The following is a 22,567-nucleotide window of genomic DNA, read 5'->3' on the forward strand; positions in this document are numbered from 1 at the left end:
GGCGCTCGTGCTCCGTCCTCTGGGAGCCGTTAGCGGGGAGCCGGCCGCGCTGCGAGGCGGCTGGCCGCCGGGGGCGGCCCTGCCAGGGAGCTTTGCCCTGGGGTCGGGCTCGGCGGAGGCTCCGGGCGGCGAGCCGAGAGGAGAGCGGTGCGCGCGCGGAGCGTGGGTGATGGGGCCGAGAGCCCGGGCCGCGGCGCGGCAGTGGTGACGGCGGGGAAGCCCGGCGGCCGGCCCGGCGGCGCCCCTCGGCCCGCCCCCACCGGGTCCCCGCGCCCGCGGCGGGAGCGCCGGCGGCGGCGGCGAAGCAGGGGGCCCCGGCGGCTGCGGCGGCGGTCCGTGGAGCTGGCCAACATGCTGCTGCTGAAAGCGCGCCTCGGTGGGTGCCCGCCGAACCCCGAGCGCCCCGGCACCCCCGGCCCACGTGGAGCCGCCCCTGGAGCCCGGCGCCTGTGCAGGGGCGTCCCGGACGCTTGTGCGGGGCCGGGGGTCGTCCCGGGGGGAGCGCACGTGCTTCCTCGGTCTTCAAGCTCCCCGCCGCCATTTGTGTCCTTGGTGCCTTTCAGATGCCAAAGCCCGATTCCACCGGTGCTTTCCTTTTTCTTTTTCCTGTCTATCTATCTATCATCTATCTAATATATCTATCTAATTATCAATCATCTATCTAATCTATCATCTATCTGTCTATCTATCTATCTATATTTTTAGTGAGAGGGACAGGGAAAAGCAGACAGGAAGGGAGAGAGATGAGAAGCATCAACAAGGCCCTGGCCTGTTGGCTCAGCAGTAGAGCGTCGGCCAGGCCTGTGGATATCCTGGGTTCAATTCCCAGTCAGGGCACACAGGAGAAGCACCCATCTGCTTCTCCATCCCTCCCCCTTCTCTCTTTCACTCTTTATTTCTCTTTCTCCCCAGCGCCCCTCCCACAGCCATAGTTTGGGTTGAGTGGGCTGGTCCCAGGCTCTAAGAAGAGCTGGGTTGCTGAGCAATGGAGCAACGCCCCAAATGGGCAGAGCATCGCCCCCTAGGGGGCTTGCTGGGTTCATCTCTGTTCTCACAGGGCATGTGGTAGTCTGTCTCTCTGCCTCCCCACCTCTCACTAAAATAAAACAAAAACGTTAACTTGTAGTTGAGGCACTTTAGTCGTTCAATGATTGCTTGTCATACCTGCCTTGAGAGGGGTTGGGTGCAGGGTACATCTAGCCAGAGCCAGTGACCCCTTGTTCAAGCCATGGCTTTGGAATCACGTGGATGAACCTGTGCTCAGGCTGGAGGCTTCGAGGTTTCGACCTGAGTCCTCAGAGTCCCAGGTTGCTCGCTCTCCACTGTGCCACCACTGGTCAGGCAGACAGGAATTCTGGAAACAGGCAGAGGGCAGACCACTAGAAGGTAGGGATCCCCGACTAGGGAGTAGTGAGGGTTCATTTTGTAACCTGCTTTCATATTGAGCTGACAACAGAGACTGCCTGCTCAGTATTTTTGTGCGATAACTGGAATGATTTTGAGAAGAGCTGAAAGAGGGAAGAGAATCTGGCCTTACTCTTCTAGATGGGTGTGCTTCACTGGAGCATTTGATTGTGTCCGTGTCCCTCACTCTGAACTCCAGATAGGACATGCAAGTGCATCGTCCTCTGTAGCAGTCAGATCTGACTGAGGCCAACTCTGTTCTTTCCACTCTGTGCTCTCTGGTGTCATGGACATAGCAGGGATTGGTGGACCAGCTGTAGAGGTTACATCAGGAGGTAGAGCAAACTGCTCCATAAATGCTAAATAGCACAGTGATAGTTTAAAGCAGGGGTCTCAAACTCAACTCAGCATGTGGGCCGCAGAGCAAGATCACAGCCTTTCGGTGGGCCGCACTAGGTCTACAAAAGGCAACTGTTATGCAACACTTTTCTCACTGCAGTTGAAAACAAAAAAAAAAATCAGTACAACAAGCACAATAGTACATGCAGTTTACTCAGTGTCACAAAACGACCAGAAACTGTAGTTCTCATCACAACTGCTGTTAACTAAGCTAATATCTAGCTAGGATGCTAGAGAAATGAAAAATACAAGTAGGCCCCTAGGCTTACTTAATTTTATCCAAAATATTTTGAACTTCGTGGATTAGTCTGCGGACTGCACAAAATTGTTCGGTGGGCCGCGAGTTTGAGACCCCTGGTTTAAAGAGAGCTTTAATTTTTCTTACCTAAAGTGTTAACTCATGGTTTGGTGACTTACGATGTTGGCCCTCAGCGCAGAGTGTTTACCTCTGTATTCAAGAGTCGGTAGAGAAAAATAAAACTTAGCCAGTGGTGGCACAGTGGGTAGAGCTGCAACCTGGGTCGCTGGGGTCTCTGATTCAAAACCTTAAGGTCAGCAGATTGAGTGTGGGATCATCGATTGACATGATCCCATAGTTGCTGGCTTGAAGCCCAAGGTTGGTGGCTTGAGCAAGGGGTAGCTGGCTTGGATGGAGCCCTGTAGTCAAGGCATGTATGAGAAGCAATCAATGAATAACTAAGATGCTGCAACTATGAGTTGATGCTTCTCATCTCCCTTCCTATCTGCCTGTTTTTCTCTTTCTCTCCTGTGTCTTGCTAAAAAAGAAAGAAAGAAAGAGAGAGAGAAGGAGGGAAGGGAGGGAGGAAGGAAGGAAGGAAAGAAAAAGAAACGAAGTCATTAGGTCAGTGTGACTAATGCTTAGATGCTTAGAGAAGTTGAATATGAAATAATTAGAAAGATATGAATGGATGTTGAGTGGTAGTTATGCTTTAGGGCTGTATTCCCAAGTGGAAAACTATTTGCTTTAGAAGCTTAGAGTATTTCCCTGGAAGTGTCTTCTTGGCCACGGGTTTATACATGGCTAGCTCCTTGTTTACTTTCTCTGGCTCACATGGGGCACAATAGTTTTATGTTGGGCCTGGGGTTGGTTTAATAATATTAGTGAGTCCAGTCATTTTCTAGATTTACTTAAAATAAAATTAACCTCTCTCTTTTTGGTGTCCAGCATAACATTTGTTAGTCTTTTCTGCTTTCAGGGACATCAGTACTCAACTTATCAGGGGGATCACTTTGTAAATTATATACCGTATTTCCCCATGTATAAGACACCCTTTTCAAAAAAATTTGGGGTCTAAAACAGAGTGCATCTTTTTTTTTTTTTTTGTATTTTTGTATTTTTCTGAAGCTGGAAACGGGGAGAGACAGTCAGACAGACTCCCGCATGCGCCCGACCGGGATCCACCCGGCACGCCCACCAGGGGCGACGCTCTGCCCACCAGGGGGCGATGCTCTGCCCCTCCAGGGCTTTGCTCTGCTGCAACCTAGAGCCACTCTAGCGCCTGGGGCAGAGGCCAAGGAGCCATCCCCAGCGCCCAGGCCATCTTTGCTCCAATGGAGCCTTGGCTGCGGGAGGGGAAGAGAGAGCCAGAGAGGAAGGAGAGGGGGAGGGGTGGAGAAGCAGATGGGCGCTTCTCCTGTGTGCCCTGGCCGGGAATCGAACCCGGGTCCCCCCGCACGCCAGGCCGACGCTCTACCACTGAGCCAACCGGCCAGGGCCCAGAGTGCATCTTATACAGTTTTTTTACTTGCATTTCCCGCTTTTTTGCGCTTGTTGAGAAGTTGTATGAATTTTATGATGAATAAAACGAGTTAAATAACTAATACCTTTTTTTTTTTTTCAAATTTTGAGCGCCAAAATTAAGATGCGTCTTACACGTGGGAGTGTCTTATACATGGGCAATACAGTAAATGTCTAACCACTGTTCCGTACACTTGAACTAATGTGATACATAGTAAATGTCAATTGTATTGGGGAAAAAATTTAATGTTGGCAGGTGATGTTGCATTGGGAAAGTTGTTTGTGTGTCAGTAATGCCAGGCACATGGTGAGGAAGTATGAAATAATCCTGTTATTAGTAAAATAAAACACAAAAAAATCACCACTTTTTTTAAAAATTGGGATTTTTTTCCCCCCTGTAATACATTTCTTAAGCAATTTATAACCTTTACTTGCTTTAAATGATAAGCTTAAATTGTTTCACGTACTTCTCAAGAGACTTAAACCCCATTCTATGTCTTAGAAAAGTTGACAGAGTACATGCAGAGGGAGGAGTGTATGTGTCATGGGATTTTGGTATTAGGTAGCGATTCCGTTCTGATTTCAGGCTGTCAGTTATGTAGCAGTTTGTTTCCCACCTGAAGCATAATTTTATAGTGGGCAACATTTTTGTTTCCTTTATGGTACTTAATTTGTTCCTACACCAAAAGCTACTTAATGCGTTTTTATTGTAGAAATGAACAACTTTTGTGTTCATTTGCACATGTTCTAGTATGTTTTCAATTGCAGCCTTCCATGAACTGCCTTTTTTGCCTTTTTAGTATTTCAGGTGTTTTTTGTCCTTCAAGGTCCAGTTTACCTTCATCCTCCTCTTTGACACTCTGCCTTCTGGGAATTTCGGTTCTTAACAGTGTAGTCAGTGATTCTCAGGCTCAATTGTAATCTGCGTAAGGGCCGGGCAGAGCTTTTCTTTTTATTTTGTATCCCTTTCAGTGCTAACCATTTAATTGGCAGGTAGTATGCAATTTGAGATTAAGGGGGCAATTTGTTATTTTGTTAAATTCAAGAAAGAGAAGGTGAAATATATACCTTCAAGCACAAACCCCTTAGTTCCTCTTGGCCCGGCTTGTCCAGTGTTATTACTTGGGTTCAAATCCTAGCCTCTCTGTTTACTAGCTAAAACTGCTGTGGGCAAATCACTGCACTTCCCCATGTATAAGACGCACCTTTTCCTGAAAAAATTTGGGGTCTAAAAACTGGGTGCGTCTTATACACTGGTTGTAGATTTTTTTACTTGCATTTCCTGCTTTTTCACACTTGTTTTTGTGCTCATTGTTGAAGACAGTGATTCATCATCAGACACAGACGAGGACAAGCTAATGGATGGGAGTTTTGACAGTGATGAGTTGTATGAATTTTATGATCAATTAAACTTGAGTTCAATAACTTTATGTAATACTTTTTTTTTCAAATTTTGGGCCCCCAAATTAAGGTGCGTCTTATATATGGGAGCACCTTATACAATGTATACAATATGGTATTTCACACACCTGTGCTTTTGTTTTCTCACCTTTAAAATTTTGGATTATAACAAGAGCATAGCAACAGTATGGTTGATGGGGGGATTTAGTGAGTAGACTTGAGAAACTTCTAGAGAAGCATCTGCCTTAGAGTAAATGCCATTAGTGGAAGTAATTGTTATGATTGGATATTTCTGACCACTTTAAAAAAAATGTCTCTTTTCCCTCAAATTTAGGAAGATATGGCAAAAAACGTGGTCGTAGTAAAAACTGGAGGGAGATTCTGAAGCTGCCCCCCGTTAGCCAGTGCCAGGAGCTTAGACACTCCATTGGTGAGTAAATAGAAGCCCTCTGTGTGGAGGCAGGTCTGCCATTGTTCCATTCCATTGTTCCATTCGTTAACTGTATTCCTTCTTGAGCTTCTTACTTGTTTCAAAAATTACAAAGTAGTTCTCTTTATATTGTCATGATTCTTCCCGGGGGGGGGGGGTGCGGAAACCCTGTACATTTTCTAATGAGAGCTGCAGAGTCTATAGCTAGAGAAGCGAAAACAGTCCATCGTTTCTCAGCCTCTTTCCAGACAGGAATTATGGGTGATAACTTTAGGAAAGGATTAGTCGGACAAGAGACGTCAGTGTAATGCAATGCCGTGCAGCTGTGAAGAGTGAGCCTTAGCTACATACAGGGCCTGTGGTGAGCACAAGAAGTCGATGTAGAGCCGTGTTTATAGGAAATCGTAATTGTGTTTTTTAAAAGGTATGATTTCCAGTCCAAAGGGTACGTGCATTCAGAATTTTGATGTTGTCAAATTACTCTCCAAAGAGGTCGTATCAATATACTTTCCTGCCAACAGTAATGATGAGTTTTCTTTGTCTATGACCTTGTGAACATTGGTTGTTATCAGTATTTTTAATAAAGGTGAACTAATTTGAAAAGTGATGTCTTGTTTTAATCATGGATGGTGTTGAGCATTTTCTTTTTCTATTTTATTTATTGATTGATTGGTGGATTTTTAGCGAGAGTGAAGAAGGGAGAGAGAGAGACAAGAACATCCGTCTGTTTCTGTGTGTGCCCTGACCAGGGGTCAAACCTGCACTCTTGTTGTCTTGAGACGACACTCTGACTGAACTGACAGGCCAGGCCTTGGAGTTATTTTTGTACACAGGGTGAGGTAGGGATCCGGTTTCATTTCTTTTTCACTGGACGACTTGTTCCAGCATTGTTCATTGAAATGACTTTTTTTCCACCATCAAATTGACACCTTTATCAAAAATCAACTATGTTTAACTTTTTGATGAACTGCCGGACTATTTTCCAAAGCAGCTGCATCATTTTACGTCCCCAACAGTAATATAGGACAGTTCCGCTTTCTCTCCATCCTTGCCAACACTTACTTTCTTGAGTTGTATTTTCCTAATGGCCAATGATGTTGAGCATGTTTTATGTGCCTATGGGCCTGTTTCTCCTTGGTCCAGTTAATTTTTGCTCCATAGTGTTATTAGTAATTGTTTCTGGATTTAGCACTGAGTGATTAATATGGAGGTTAATTCCATCTTATGACATTTGCATTATAATTAAGATAATGTAAACTTTTCTTTGGGACTGTATGCTGTCAAATATTAATAGGACTATATTTTAATGTATATTTGCACATAAATTACCTCAGTGTATTTTTGGGTCTTTTGGATAGTTTTTTAGTACATAGAATGAAGTATAAATTACATTGAATATCCCATTAGTTAACTTTTTTCTTTTTAAAAAAACATTAGTGTTTTTATTGAGATATAATTGACAATACTTTGTACAAGTGTGTGTACAACATCGTTAGTTAACTTTTTTTTTCTTGAGAGAGAGACAGGAAGGGGGAGAGATGAGAAGCATCAACTCATAGTTGTGGCACTTCAGTTCATTGGTTGCCTCTCATACACGCCTTGACGGGGGGGGGGGGGGGGGGGGGCTCCAGCCAAGCCAGTGACCCCTTGCTCAAGTCAGCAACTTTGGACTCAAGCCAGTAACCATGGGGTCATGTCTGTGATCCCACACTCAAGCCAGCTGTGCCTACGCTCAAGCTGGCGAACTTGGGGCTTGAACCTGGGACCTCAGTGTTCTAGGTTGACACTTGATCCGCTGCACCACTGCCGGTCAGGCAAGGCATCAGGCTTTTGGAAAATTTGACCCCAGCTTTAAAATTTTTTTTAAAAGTTTCATTTGCCTCTTCATTTTCTTCCCTCCCTGTCCCTCTTCTCAGTTTCTGAACTGCTTGTTGGGTCAGTCACTCACCTCCAGTGTCTCTTGGCTCACAAATTATTCTAAGAATGAAAGTCTGAATACAGTAGCATAATACTCTAATTGTGTATGTTTCACATCTGGAAGGAAGTGAGTATGGTTGGAGCCATAAACAAGAAAGTACTCTGGCCTGACCTGTGGTGGCGCAGTGGATAAAGCCTCAACCTGGAACACTGAGGTTGCCGGTTCAAAACCTTGGGCTTGCCTGGTCAAGGCACATATGGGAGTTGATGCTTCCTGCTCCTCCCCCTTCTCTCTCTCTCTCTCTCTCACTCTCTCTCTCTCTCTCCCCTCTCTCTAAAAATCAATAAATAAATTTTTTTTTTTTGTATTTTTCTGAAGCTGGAAACGGGGAGAGACAGTCAGACAGACTCCCACATGCGCCCGACCGGGATCCACCCGGCATGCCCACCAGGGGCAACGCTCTGCCCACCAGGGGGCGATGCTCTGCCCTTCCGGGGCGTCGCTCTGCCGCGACCAGAGCCACTCTAGCGCCTGGGGCAGAGGCCAAGGAGCCATCCCCAGCGCCCGGGCCATCTTTGCTCCAATGGAGCCTCGGCTGCGGGAGGGGAAGAGAGAGACAGAGAGGAAGGAGGAGGGGGGGGTGGAGAAGCAAATGGGCGCTTCTCCTATGTGCCCTGGCTGGGAATCGAACCCGGGTCCCCCGCATGCCAGGCCGACGCTCTACCGCTGAGCCAACCGGCCAGGGCCAATAAAATATTTTTTTAAAAAATTGAAAAAAAAAAAAAAAGAAAGTACTCTGCACTGTCCACACTTCGCCAAGGACAGTCTTCCGGACAGCTTGTCAAGGTCACTTATATGATATTTTCCTCATTTTCTTTGCTTCCTCTGGGTTGTCCCTCCCTTTTGGTTTTCGTCCTGTCCTCTTTCTCTTTCTTTGTTTTGGTATTATTATAGCCTCTCAAGTAATTTATTTTTGATACAGGTTGAATGGAAGGTATATTTTTTAAGTTCTGAAATTTTGGAAAATGTTCTCCCTCCCCCCCTTTTATTGGCTTCTCATTCGCTAGTGCTGGGAGTTTATACCAAGGGCTGCGCCTGTTCACCCAGCAGCCAGCTTGGCTTCGCTCTGTGGTTGCCGAGTTCTGTTCCCCAGGCACCCCTCTCTCGGGTGGGGTTCAGTGGGTGGCCGTGCCAGTGAGGTGCCAGCTGCCACACACGGAGTCGCTGTCTCTGCTTCTCCCTCGGGGTCCCAGAACCTCTCTTGGCAGACACCCACTTTCTGTAAAGGGGCTCCAGCCGGAAGGAGAAGCCCCTGGGCCAGCCCCTCAGGACTGGGAGGGGCTCCCAGGATAGAGATTTGTGGGAGCCCCCGCTTCTCTCGGGGGTCTCGGCTGCTGTTCCTCTAACTGCAGCCCAGCAGCTTCATGTCTCCCAGGTCACCCCCACACTCCAGCTCCCGAGGGCGCCCTGGGAAGCTCTCGCTCTTCTTGCTGAGGTTCTGTTTCTGTTTCGTTTCCCAGTAGGACTCTGAGAAGGAGGCAGACCTGTGTGCTCCATCTGCTGTCCTCACCTGGGTACGGGGACGTTTCTGAACCTTGGAATTTGGAAGAAAAGTGTTAAAAACTCACAACTTTTAAGAAACATCACTTTTTGACCACCGAGTGTATTTTTTTAAAGTTAATTTTAGAGAGAGAGGGAGGGAAAGAGAGAGACACACAGACTGATTTGTTGTTCCCCTTATTTACGCGTTTATCAATTGATTCTTGTATGTGCCTTGACTGGGGGTCAAACCCGCAACCTGGTGTCCTTGTGTGACTAACCAACTGAGCTGCTCTGGGACGCTTTGTGTCTTTTTAAAAAATGTAGTTAGTGAGTACCCCTAAAATAAAATGTAGCCAAATTGGACACATTGGACATCATTGTTAATGTTTGTGGAAACAACTGTTTGTGCCCTGAGCCCCAAATGTTTACACCTACACTCTTGCCACCTTACCTCCTATATACACGTTTAGTGATCCAAACACCAAGGTTGCAGGTTCTGTCCCTGGCCAGGGCACATACATCTCCCGCCAGGGCATATATAAAAAGAGACCAATGAATGCACAACTAAATGTAATAACAGATGAATGCTTTTTTCTCTCTCTCACTCTCACTCTCTCTCTCTTTCTCTCAACTCCGCTCCCTTGCCTTCCTCTTTGTATTTCTAAAATTAGTCAATAAACAATACAAGATTGCTTAGATTTTTGAATTACCTGACATTAATAAACCCTTCAATTGAGGATTTTTTTATGGCTTGCCTACTTTTCATGAATTTTATTGAATTCTTCAGCTCTACAGCCATTTCAGGAGGACCCAAACATAGTTATGTTCATTTCAAATTCAAACTCACTGCTAAAAGAGCAATTAATTTTCTTTTTTTTTATGTGAGAGGAGGGACTGTAGTGAGACTCCCGCATACGCCCGACTGAGATCCACCCAGCAACCCCATCTAGGGCTGATGCTTAAGTACTGAGCTATTTTTAGTGCCTGAGGCTAATACATTCTACCACCCCAGCTATCCTTAACACCTGGGGCCATGCTTGAACCAATCGAGCTACCAGCTGCAGGAGGGGAAGAGGGAGAGAAGGAGGAGAGAAAGGAGGTGATAAGTAGATGGTTGCTTCTCCTGTGTGTCCTGACCGGGAATTGCATCTGGGACTTCCATATGCCGGGCTGATGCTCTATCCACTGAGCCACCAGCCAGGGCCGCAACTGATTTTCTTACTGATATTTATATTAATCTATTTTGAACATATTTGTTTATATCCTTCTTGACACTTTGACCAAATATAGTGCCTTGTTTTCAAAACAGTGTCAGTGTTTTGGGTAAGGTAATGTATACAACATATTATTCCACAGAAAAAAGAAAAAGCAATTAAAAAGTTATTAAGCATTAACAATATTTGTAACTTGTGAATGTATAGAAAGGTAGCAAAATGGAAAAGAGTATATAAAAATCTAACTTAAACATTTCTGTGGTGAATTTCACATCCATGTAATTTGTCCCAAGCGTCACTCCGTTCTGTTCCTGGGCCGTGACAATGACCGCTCATTTCCATCGGGTATTTCCTTTCAGGGGAAGCAGGGCATTTCCAGTCAGGTTCACACACTTTTATCAGTTCTTCCAGCTACCTTTGCCTCTGCTTAGGTATTTTAAATATTCTCCATAACCCAGTCTGAATTGATAAAATAGTGTCTAAAAAATAATACTGCAAATACTCTTTTTTTGACCTGTCTTGTATTAGGTGAAAACAGTAAGGTTCATAAAAAGAACTTCCTGAATGGTAATAATTATATTATCCCTTTTCTTCACCCAGAAAAGGATTATATGAGTCTTTGTGAGAAGCAGCCAATAGGAAGACTTCTCTTCCGGCAGTTCTGTGATACAAAACACAACCTGAAGAGGTGCATTGAGTTCCTGGATGCGGTGGTGAGCTGTTTATCTTGGTGTCGGACCAGCTAGTCTTGTCCTCTGGAAAGGAAAAGCTAAGATGGGCTCTGAGTTAACTAGACGAGGTGGGCAGTGAGGCGAGAGTAGGTGAACTAGTTGTTTTGATGTCAGTTATCTCTTGGCCCATAACGCCCTGTAGTATAAAGTGTCTGCTCACACAGAACTACATACATCTCACGTGCTGGAGAATCACGTGCCCCATGTACTAATGAAAAACTTTGAAACTTGCTGCTTTAATCTGTGAGGAGGTTGAACAGCTAGTGAAGACTGCATGCTTATTGACAGTTTCCTGAGAAGTAACCTTCCTGCCTTCATGTAGCAGATGCTGTCTACTTCAAACACTAACCCAGAAGCGTACAGAAGGAATAGTTAGTGTAAGAAGGATGGTCATGTTCAGTGGAAGTTCTATGACTTATAAAATGTTCCAGCGTTCTCATGCATCTCTTTGATATTTACTGTGATTTCCTTATAGGTAAAGAAATACTGGATTTCTGAATCTTTAGAGATAGCTCTGGCAAATGTAGAAGTTTTGAAACTGAAATTCATAAGCAAACAGTAAAAAAAAATTTTTTCATAAGTTAACAGTAGAAACTTGGTAGAATCTGACAGAAAAGCTCTCTCACCAAGCTTATGGCCCTTGCTGTGTCTACCTGGGCCTGTCCCAGACGTATCAGCAAGTGTGTATAAACTACTTATTATACGTAAAGTACTGTCTTATAACATTGTGTGTTTACTCATTCTTTCTGACATAGTCTTTTAAAAAAAAGAACATGTATTTATAATGTATTCTTCCAGAAAAACATTTGAGGCTCTTGCATATTTTGTTGTCTGCTCCCCACCCTCTGGACCTCCCCCACCTTTGCTTCCTGGTACCCTCGCTAGAGTAAGACAAGCTTGCAGAGGAGCAGTCATTCTGTAAAGCCGGAACCCAGATGCCGCAGGGCAGGCCTCCTCAGCTCTGGGTAGAACGAGAGATGTCTGAGGTATTGGGTTCTATCTGCCCAGCTGCTCTATCCTAAGGATTAAAGGCCTACAAGACTTTGTTTTAAATTGGCTGAACTGCATTGTTAAAAAAAACCCTCTTTCAGTTTTAAATCTGATGGTGTCCTTACACCTGTTAGTTATTAGGTGACAGCTGATTGAGTGCCATGACAGGTTTTGTTTTGCTCCTTGATGGCAGCTGTGTGGGTTACGAATAACACCTGCTGTGCAGTTTGTGCAGGCAGACTGCTCTGAGGACACCTGCCTGCACTGCCCTGGGGCTTCTAGGTTCTCTGAACTTCTTGACTAGAGAGACTGCATTTTGCCCTTTGCCCCTGAGCACCTAGCATGGCTGTTTGTTGTTTCATGCTCTGTGTTTGTTGAAAGAATTAATGACATCTGTGTCAGTCAGGGTTCAATGAAAGGAATACAACCATTAGGAGACAGATATTAAGAGATTTATCAAAAGGAATTGACTTACATGATTGTGCGGTCTGGCTAGGAAAGTCTAAAGTCCATTAGGTAGGCCATCAGGAAGGGCGGGATGGAACTCTCCAGAAATGGGGCGAAGCTGTTGTCCTGAGGCAGAAACTTCTTTGAGGAAGACTCAGCTCTGCTTAAAGGCATTTCAACAGATTGAATGAGGCCCACCCGGATTAACTAGGGTAATCTCCCTTATTAAAGTCAACTGACACAGGCTGTCACCCCACCTAGAAACGCCGTCACAGCAGTAGCTAGATTTGTGTTTGAGTAACTAGAGATTGTTGCCTCCCAAACAGGCACATCAAGAGACCCCCACACCTGGCCTGTGGTGGCGCAGTGAGTAGAGTGTCAACCTGGAACGTTGAGGTCACTAGTTCAAAACCCTGGGCTTGCCCAGTCAAGGCACGTACAACAAACAACCACAACTAGTTGATGCTTCCTGCTCCACCCCCCCCCCCACCTTTCTCTCCCTCTCTCTCTATCCTCTCACTAAAATCAATAAATAAAAATCCTTAAAAAAAGAAAAAAAGAGAGACCACCACAGAATCATAATGATTTCCTCATGTAGTAAACAGAATTCCCAGAATTGAGGTTTACAGGTTCTTTAGGTAAACGGTGTGCTAGTTATGCACTGAACACAGAACGTGCAGCAGGCTCTGACCCGGTCAGCAGCCTGGTGGCCGTGGCCCCTGCGCGGGCTGGTGAAGGGTTGGGTCCCACCACGGGGACTTTCTCTGTGAGTGCTTGTAATGTGCTCAGTAGGTCAGCTCCCTTAGGGCTTCATTTCCTCACTCTGTCTTCAGCTCTGTCCGACTTTCCACTTCCCCGCTCTCCTCCTCCCTGTGAGCCGCTGTCCTCACTCTGTCTTCAGCTCTGTCTGACTTTCCACTTCCCCACTCTTCTCCCTGTGAGCCGCTGGCTTCGCTGAGCCCCCCCCCCCCCCACTTGTCTCTGACACTGTTGAGCAGCCACTTTTAGAGACTCTCTTACTAGGCTTCTGTGCTGTCTCCTCTGGTTTTCTTTCTTTTTTAAAAAATTATTTATTCATTTTAGAGAAGAGAGAGAGAAGGGAGGGGGCAGGAAGCTTCAACTCCCATATGTGCCTTGACCAGGCAAGCCCAGGGTTTCGATCCGGTGACCTCAGCGTTTCAGGTCACTGCTTGATCCACTGCGCCACCACAGATCAGGCTGGTTTTCTTTTTCTGTTAACTCTTTTTCATTTTTTCCTCCTTGCTTACCTTTTAAAGATGTTTAGATACTGACCAGGTTCTGCTTTTGATACTTCCTGTGTGTTCTGGCCTGTGTGGTATTGTCCACTCTTCTGGTCTCTCACCTGACTCCTGTATGTGGATGGCTCCCACTTAGCTGTGGCTCACTGTAACCCCCCGGAGGATGCTGCACTCAGCTTTCCAAGTGCCTGTGACAGCCCGAGTTGTTTATCTTGTTCCCTTTTATTTGGGCTCATTTACTGGCTGAAAATGCAATAAGACAGAGAGCATCATGGAATGTGTTGCTCTGCTACATTATTAACCCTTAGAAGAAAGGGCTTTTCCTCTCAGAGCTCTTAGGGGGAGACACTTGAACAAATAGAGCTGTCCTCTGGTTCTTAGGCTACCAAGTCACTTCCGTATGTCAGAGAACTTGAAACATCATGAAGTCAGTGAAGAAGCTTAACTAACATCATTTTTCCGGTCATGTCTACAATCAGGCAGAATATGAAGTCGCCACTGATGAGGACCGAAGAAATATTGGACTGTTAGTCTTAGACACATTCTTCATTAATGAGGTGTGTTTTCTTCTTTAGATATAAAGAGTTGTGAATACTTAAATAATTAGAGTGCAGAGCTGTTTTTACTTAATTGGATAAAATATAACAAGTGTTAAAATCTTTAAATTCTTATAAATGTTCCTCTCCCTGGGTCATAGCTGGCACCTTCTCACTGTGTCCTTCCGTGGTGGAAGAGGTGAGGAAGCTCTCTGGAACCCCCTTTAGGAGGGCACTAATCCTATTCATGAGGACCCCTTCCTCCTGATCTCAGCACCCCAAAGGCTCTGCATCCTAACACTAACACTGTCACTTTGAGGGGTAGGATTTCCACATATGACTTCCAAGGGGACACATTCAGGCCATCACCCTTGTATGTAGAAAACCCTAACATGTCCCCCTAACATACATTAGGGGGAAAACTACTAGAGCTAATAAATGAGTTCCCCAAGGTCACAGGTTATACTAGGTCATCATACAAAATTCAATTGTATTTCTATACATTAGCAATTAAAATCCAAAAATGAAATTAAGAAATCAACTCCACTTACAATAGCATCAAAAGGGATAAAACAAGAGTGAATATAACAAAACATGCACAAGACTTTTATACACTGAAAGACTTGAAAACATCATTGAAAGAAATTAATGAGCTTAAGTAAATGGAAAGACATCTCATGATCATGGATTAGAGAAGACTGATATTGTTAGGGTGACAACCCTCCCCAGATTGATCTATGGAACCATCATAATACTGAGCAAAATCCTAGCTCCCGTTTTTGCAGAAATTAGCAAGCTAGTCTTAGAAATAGTATGGTCCCGGCATAAGGACAGCCGTACAGGTCAGTGGGATAGAAGCCACTGACTGGGGGGCAGGAACCAGGTCATGTGTTTGCAGTCACTGGACTTAGCGCAGAGAGCCAGGACAGCTCAGTGCGGAAAGAACACCTTTCACCAGGTGGTGCTGGGGCAGCTGGACATCCACATGCAAAAGAGTGGATTTGGACCTGTACTTGCATACAGAAAGAGACCCTTACTTCTGTACAAAAAGCCACTTCACATGGCTTGAACGCAAATGTAAGAGCTAAAACTATATAACTCTTAGAGGAAATCTCTGAGGTGTAAATCTTAGGCGTGAAAGTGTAGATCTTTATGACCTTGGTTTAGACAGGGATTTCTTAAGTGGAACATCTAAAAGACAGCAACCAAAATCAATAAGCAAACGACTTAAAATGAAAAACTTAGTGCAAAATGAAAAAACAAGACCGTGAGAGTACAGCCTAGAGCAGGGGTCCCCAAACTTTTTACACAGGGGGCCAGTTCACTGTCCCTCAGACCGTTGGAGGGCCAGACTATAAAAAAACTATGAACAAATCCCTATGCACACTGCACATCTTATTTTAAAGTAAAAAAACAAAACGGGAACAAATACAATATTTACAATAAAGAAAAGTAAATTTAAATCAACAAACTGACCAGTATTTCAATGGGAACTATGGGCCTGCTTTTGGCTAATGAGATGGTCAATGTGCTCCTCTCACTGACCACCAATGAAAGAAGTGCTCCTTCCGGAAGTGTGGCGGGGGCCAGATAAATGGCCTCAGGGGGCCGCATGTGGCCCGCGGGCCGTAGTTTGGGGACCCCTGGTCTAGAGAATGGGAGAAAATACCTGTGTGGGGTCGAGTATCCAGAATATAGAAAGAACTCTTAAAATTCATCAGCAAAGACAACCCAATTGAAATAACAAAGTCTGTATATTTTTTAACACAGAAAAATAAGCATATTTTTGCAAAATTCACCCCCCTCTCTCTCCCCACCAGTAGACTTTCCTATCACAGTTCCTGATATCCAAAACTTTAAAAAGCAAGGCGCTGAGTCACTTGGTACATTTCCCTGGCAACTGCCTATTCTGAAAAGTAATTTTTGTTTCTCAATTTAAGGACCCAGCAGAAGTTTCTCTTTTACTATTACTATGTTTCTCATCAGGCTAGTAGGACCATACCATAGCTTGTGTGCCTTAGCTTAGCTTAGCTTACCTCTGCTCATGGAAGGTTACAGACATCACTTTCCTTTGTGTGGGAATAAGGTACTATTAATATAAAACTTTTCTAAGTTAGCAAAAAATACAAGGGGGAATTCATTGTTAAACAGCCTTAATTCATTGTTAAACAGCATTGGAATCAACCTGTTATTTAGCTACAGAAAATCAAGACTTTGGCAAAGGAACTAAGACTATGGAATATACAAGTATTTCTTTTTTTTTTTTTTTTTTAATTTTTTAATTTATTTATTTAGTCATTTTAGAGAGGAGAGGGAGAGACAGACAGAGAGAGAGAGAGAAAGAGAGAGACAGAGAGAGAGAGAAGGGGAGGAGGAGCTGGAAGCATCAACTCCCATATGTGCCTTGACCAGGCAAGCCCAGGTTTCGAACTGGTGACCTCAGCATTTCCAGGTCGACGCTTCATCCACTGCGCCACCACAGGTCAGGCCAAGTATTTCTTAAAAATATGTACTTTCGAGACAGTGTTGGAATTCAATGGCTTTATCTCTTGTGAAAATTTTGTTTCTGTTGTCTCCTGTGCCTGGAACCATATGTATATGTTGAGTAAATAAATGAACAGCCTTCTCTCTTTCTTTTTTAATTAAAAAAATAATTTGGGGGTGGGGGGAGGGAAGGAGGGGGAGGGGGAGGGGGAGGGGGAGGGGTACAAAGAAAACTGGATAGAGGGTGACGGAGGACGATCTCTCTTTGGGTAATGGGTATGCAACAGAACTAAACGACAAGATAACCTGGAAATGTTTTCTTTGAATATATGTACCCTGATTTATTGATGTCACCCCATTAAAATAAAAATTTATTTATAAAAAAATAATTTATTAAGCCCTGGATGGTGGCTCTGTGGATAGAGCATCATCCCAAAGTGCTGAGGTTGCTGGCTTGATCCTGGGGTCACTGGCTCAATCACAGGGTTGCTCGTCTGAGCCCTGGTCAGGGCACGTATGAGAAGCAATCAGTGGGTGCACAACTAAGTTGATGCTTCTCTCTATGTCCCTCCCTCTTTCTCAAGTCAATGGGGAAAAAATTTAATTAATTTATTGATTTTAGAGATGAAAGGAGAGAGAGACAGAGAGAAACATCCATTTGTTGTTCTACCCATTTATACGGTCATTGGCTGCCTCCTTGATGTGCCAAGGGGATTGAACCCACAGCCTTGGCAACCTTAGCATGTCAGGATGACGCTCTAACCAACTATGCTACCGGGGTAGGGCTACAGCCTTCTTTTCTGAAGTGGTGGAATGAATAGACCCCCTTATCCTCATCATGACCTTGCCGTGTAGAAAGAAACTGGTCTGGGGAATCCCAAGAGCCTGGTTCAGTCTTGGCCCTCCCGCTTTTGGCCATAGGTGTCCCGGAATGTTCTGTAGCTGCCCAAACCTCATCCATCCAGATGGTTGTGAGCCTGATTGATGTATATGCCCATGAAAAGGCCTCACTTGTTTTAGATAATTTAAATGACAACTATTAATCGTTATTAATTACAATGGTACCTTGAGATACAAATTTAATTTGTTCTGTAACCAAGCTCGTAAGTCAGTCAACTCCTATATCAAACTGCCAATACTGAACCCATGCGCCAACACGCCAACTAGCGGCAGCTTCCTGAATCACAACTTGTATCTCGGAATTTCGCTTGGATCTTGAACAAAAATATGGACCAAGTCGCAGCTCGTATCTTAAAAAAACTGTACGTTGGTCTGTTTGTATCTCAAAGTACTACTGTATAACATTGTATTTGGGGGTAAAATTTGAGTTTATTCATTGTATATTTTTATTACTTAATAGCTCAATTTCTTTGATGAAATAGCTGCTCTGAATTATAGAAAAAACAGGTTTGTTGTGGTAATTTGGCTATACCACAGTCAGAAATCAGTCTAGAATGCACGTCTAATTTCTAGTGACAAATTAAATGTACAATTGGGCATAATCTGGGTATGTTTCTCAATGAAGCTGGACAAGAGTTCTGTTGTTGTGTTCCCCTTTCCCAGCATCCTCTGGTGGAGGGTTAGAAGAATGGGGAACTGGCACTTGGGGACATGTGAGTGAGAACAGGAAGTGGTACAGTCTTTTGGGGGGCAGCTTTATAATAAAAGTCAACATTTCAAATGTATGTATCCTTTGAACTGGTAGTTCTGCTTCTAGGAACCTATCCTGTAAAGCACAGCTGGACAAGATGTTCGCAGCAGTGGTGTTTGCGGGGAGAACCCAGCAGCCAGCGTGTCTCATGGGGGCAGATAAATGCTGGAGAGCCAGGCGTCACCAGAGAAAACATGGTGGCGCTATGGCGTCAGCACGTGCAGGACTAGACCAGCCGGACTTGCGGCTTTGGGACCTTACAGTGCTGTGAAAGCATGTAGCACACTGTACTTTGCATTTGGATCTTTTCTGGCTAGTGCTGTGCAGGACGGTACTCTTTGTGGTACCACGTGATCGTGGGGGTCAACAGCCGACACTACGGCATGCTGCTTGTCAGCGTCTTCTGGTTATTGTGTTTTGTATTTTCACATCCCGTCATGTCTGCAAAATGCCCCGTGTCTCCCGCTTCTGGGGAGAGGAGGAGAAAGGCAGTGACTGGAGGCGAACCCAAGATAACTGCCCAGCTGTGGGCTAATGTGAGTGCTCTGAGCACATTGACGGTTAGCTCGCTAAGCTGTGATGTAGGGTAGGGTTAGGTGAGGTAAATGCACTTTTTCATTTTTAAAAAGTATTTTATTTATTAATTTTACAGAGGGGTGGGGGAGATAAGAAGTAGTTGCTTCACTCTCACTGCTCATTGGTAGCTTGTTGTATGTGCCTTAACTTGGCAGGCCCAGGGTTTTGAACTGGGACCTCCGTGTTCCGGGCCGGTGCTCTATCCACTGCGCCGCCACAGGCCAGGCAAAAATGCATTTTAGATTTACAGTATTTTGAATCAGGATGGGTTTTCTGGGACATAATCCCTTCATAAATTGAGGAGCATCTGTACATAGTTTTTATTCCATTTGTATGAGGAAAAAGTCCATTTTCTAAGGGTTTGCATGTGTATGTATTTTTAATTGTGGTAAAAAACATATAACATAAAATTTGTCATTAAGTACATTCACATTGCTGTACAACCGTCATCACCGTGATCTCCTGAATTTTTTTCATCTTGCAAAGCTGAAACTCTGTCCCCATTAAACAATAGCCCCTCATTCCTCCTCCCCCAGCCCAGGCACCCCCTGTTCTTTCTGTCTGCATGAGTTTGACTGCTGTGGGGACACTGTAGAAGGGAGTCACAGAGAATCTGTCCTTCTGTGACTGGCTTAGCTCACTCGGCGTGCTGTCTTCGAGCTCCATTTGTGCTGTGGCAGGTGTTGGGATCTCCATCCACTTGAAGGCTGAATCACATTCCGTTGAGTGGAGGGACCACATTGTATTTGTCCATCCATTTGTTGATGGCCACATGGGCTGTGCCCACCCTTGGCTGTTGTGAGTGATGCTGTGAACATGGGTACAGCATCTCTGGAGAACCCGCTCCCACTGTCTGGATACCCTGGGGAAAGGCAACACTGAACCCTGGGAGAGGAGACTGTGGCAGAGTGTAGGTGGGACTTTGACTTGTTATCTCATGTGCTTTGTGTTTTCATTTGTTACAATAAGCGTTAGGTTTTGCTCTCAATTAGTAAGTTGTGAAGTCACTAACTGTCATTGTCTTTGTGCTGTAAAGAATGCGGCAGCCCCTTTGTCACATATGCCGGCCCATGTCTTACGAAGGTGCATACTGCGACTGAAGGAGAAACCCTCGAAGGATGTCTTCGAGGAGTGCACCAGGTGAGTGGGTCTCGCGCGCCCTGCCCCTCTGTGGCTTGCCTGGGACGGGCCTGCAGGAGGTTTCTCTGCACAAGACAAGTTCTCACCAGAGCACCTTCCAAATGAAGACAGCTGCTGTCACTAGAAGACGAGAAGAGTAATTTTCACGCGCGCGCATGACACGCTGAAGCGGGCCTCGTTGGACGCCAGTGTGCCAGCATTGCTTTGCTGGCTCTGGCTCTCTCTGCTCAGCCTCCCAAAATGCTTGTGTCTAGGATGAAATTTTCGTAAAATGTTTTCTTAGGCCTAGGCACTTGCTGAAAATCATTTTTCACCAGACCTTTGCAATACGGGTAGGAAAATTCTAAGTCAGAGCCCTACACAGGAGGAAAGAATGGTTTCGGAAGTGATCTGGCCCCAAACATGTAGTCCTTATGCAGACACTGGTGTGTCACTCACTCACTCAGCAGGTGTCCCTGAGAGCCTCCTTCGTGTCGGGAGCAGTATTGGTATCCTAGGGACGCAGCAACAAAGCACCGTGAGCTCGAGAGTCCACGCCTCACCACTCTGTGAGCTGCGCGCTGACGGCCAGGGCTCAGCAGGGCCGTGCTCTCTCGCCACTGCGGGAGAGGGTCCTCCCTGCCTTCTGCAGCTTCTGCTCCAGCTTCTGGTGCTGCCGGCACACCCTCTGTTCTTTGGCGTGTAGCTGCATCCTGTCAGTCTCTGTGTCTGTTGTCACAGGGCCATCTTCTCTGTGTATCACTGTCTCTGTTCTCTGCTCTTACAGGCATGCCAGTCGTATCGGAGTAGTGCTCATATGACCTCCTCTTAACTAATTATACCTGCAACAATTCTATTTCCAAGTAAGGTCTCATTTACAGGTATAGACAGGCTAAGGACATAGCTCTTGGGGGAAACATAATAGTTTCCTTCTGTGGGTTGAGGTTATAGCTGAGAACCAAACAAAATAAAACCCTGCTGGCTTAAAGTTAACATTCTTACATGCCTTAAGAAAATATACAGTGTGTCTGTAAAGTCATGGTGCACTTTTGATGGGTCACAGGAAAGCAACAAAAGACGATAGAACCTGACCAGGAGGTGTCGCAGTGGATAGAGCATTGGACTGGGATGCAGAGACCCAAGTTCAAGACCCCGAGGTCGCCAGATTGAGCGCGGGCTCATCTGGTTTGAGCAAAAAGCCCACCAGCTTGAACCCAAGGTTGCTGGCTCCAGCAAGGGGTTACTCGGTCTGCTGAAGGCCCGTGGTCAAGGCACATATGAGAAACCAATCAATGAACAACTAAGGTGTTGCAACGCGCAATGAAAAACTAATGATTGATGCTTCTCATCTCTCTCTGTTCCTGTCTGTCTGTCCTTGTCTATCCTTCTCTCTCTCTGAAAAATAAATAAATAAATAAAAAAGTAAATAAAACAAAAGACGATAGAAATGTGAAATCTGCACCAAATAAAAGGAACACCCTCCTAGTTTCTGTAGGATGATGTGGCAGCATGTGGGCATGCGCAGATGATGACGTAACACCGTGTATACAGCGGAGCAGCCCATGGCCATGTCAGTCGAGATGTGGACAGTACAGAGGAAAGTTCAGTGTGTTCTGTGGCTCGCTAAATTCAAATCCGTGACCAAAGTGCAACATGAATATCGGCATGTCTATAACGAAGCGCCACCACATAGGAATAACATTACTATGTGGGATAAGCAGCTGAAGGAAACCGGCAGTTTGGTGGAGAAACCCCGTTCTGGTAGTCCATCCATCAGTCAGTGACGAGTCTGTAGAGGCTATACGGGATAGCTACCTAAGGAGCCCTAAAAAAATCTGTGCGTGAGGCCCTGGCCCATTGGCTCAGTGGTAGAGCGTAGGCCTGGCGTGCAGAAGTCCCGGGTTTGATTCCCGGCCAGGGCACACAGGAGAAGTGTCCATCTGCTTCTCCACCCCTCCCCCTTTCCTTCCTCTCTGTCTCTCTCTTCCCCTCCCACAGTCAAGGCTCCACTGGAGCAAAGTTGGCCCGGGCGCTGAGGATGGCTCTGTGGCCTCTGCCTCAGGCACTAGAATGGCTCTGGTCGCAACAGAGCAACGCCCCAGATGGGCAGAGCATTGCCCCCTGGTGGGCATGCTGAGTGGATCCCGGTCGGGCGCATGCGGGAGTCTGTCTGTCTCCCCGTTTCCAGCTTCAGAAAAATACAAAAAAAAAAAAATTTGTGCATGAGCCCACATCAAACTGCACTGAATAGGTATGAAACTGGGAGAGTTTTCCTTTTATTTGGTGCAGATTTCACATTTCTATTGTCTTTTTTTTTTTTTTTTAACATTTCTATCGTCTTTTGTTGCTTTCTTGTGACTGATCAAAAGTGCACCATGACTTTACGGACACACTGTAAATTCCAGAGCTGTGGCGTGGTGTATTAGTTACTCTTTTTGGGAAACATTAAGCACCTACTATGTGCTTGTCATTGATCTAGGTTCTGGAAATAAAATGATAAGCACATGAACTGGCTCATTGTGCTTGGGGAGTGGATAACCACATGGGATGAGTCACAGCACACCTTTGTTCTCTCACAGTTCTGGGGTCAGAAGCCTGAGGCTGTGTCCCTGGGCAGAAACCCAGGTGTCAGCAGGGCTCTGTGCCCCTCCAAGGTCTAGAGGAGAATCCACTTTTGGCCTTTTCCTGTTTCTTTATTTTTCTTTCT

At 45.4% G+C, this 22,567-nt stretch overlaps 1 protein-coding gene across 1 annotated transcript in view; it reads left to right on the forward strand.

Moving 5' to 3' along the window:
• The first annotated feature begins 40 nt into the window (after positions 1–40).
• GRK4 (G protein-coupled receptor kinase 4) overlaps positions 41–22,567 on the forward strand; it is a 65,503-nt gene continuing 42,976 nt past the window's right edge. Inside the window, exons 1-5 of the mRNA XM_066386858.1 lie at positions 41–376; positions 5,298–5,393; positions 10,668–10,780; positions 13,974–14,051; positions 19,778–19,881. Coding sequence (XP_066242955.1) covers positions 352–376; positions 5,298–5,393; positions 10,668–10,780; positions 13,974–14,051; positions 19,778–19,881 — 416 coding nt within the window. The 5' untranslated portion in view covers positions 41–351. The remainder of the gene's footprint in view (positions 377–5,297; positions 5,394–10,667; positions 10,781–13,973; positions 14,052–19,777; positions 19,882–22,567) is intronic.

This window comes from Saccopteryx leptura, chromosome 5 (assembly GCF_036850995.1).
Source record: "Saccopteryx leptura isolate mSacLep1 chromosome 5, mSacLep1_pri_phased_curated, whole genome shotgun sequence".
NCBI lineage: Eukaryota > Metazoa > Chordata > Mammalia > Chiroptera > Emballonuridae > Saccopteryx > Saccopteryx leptura.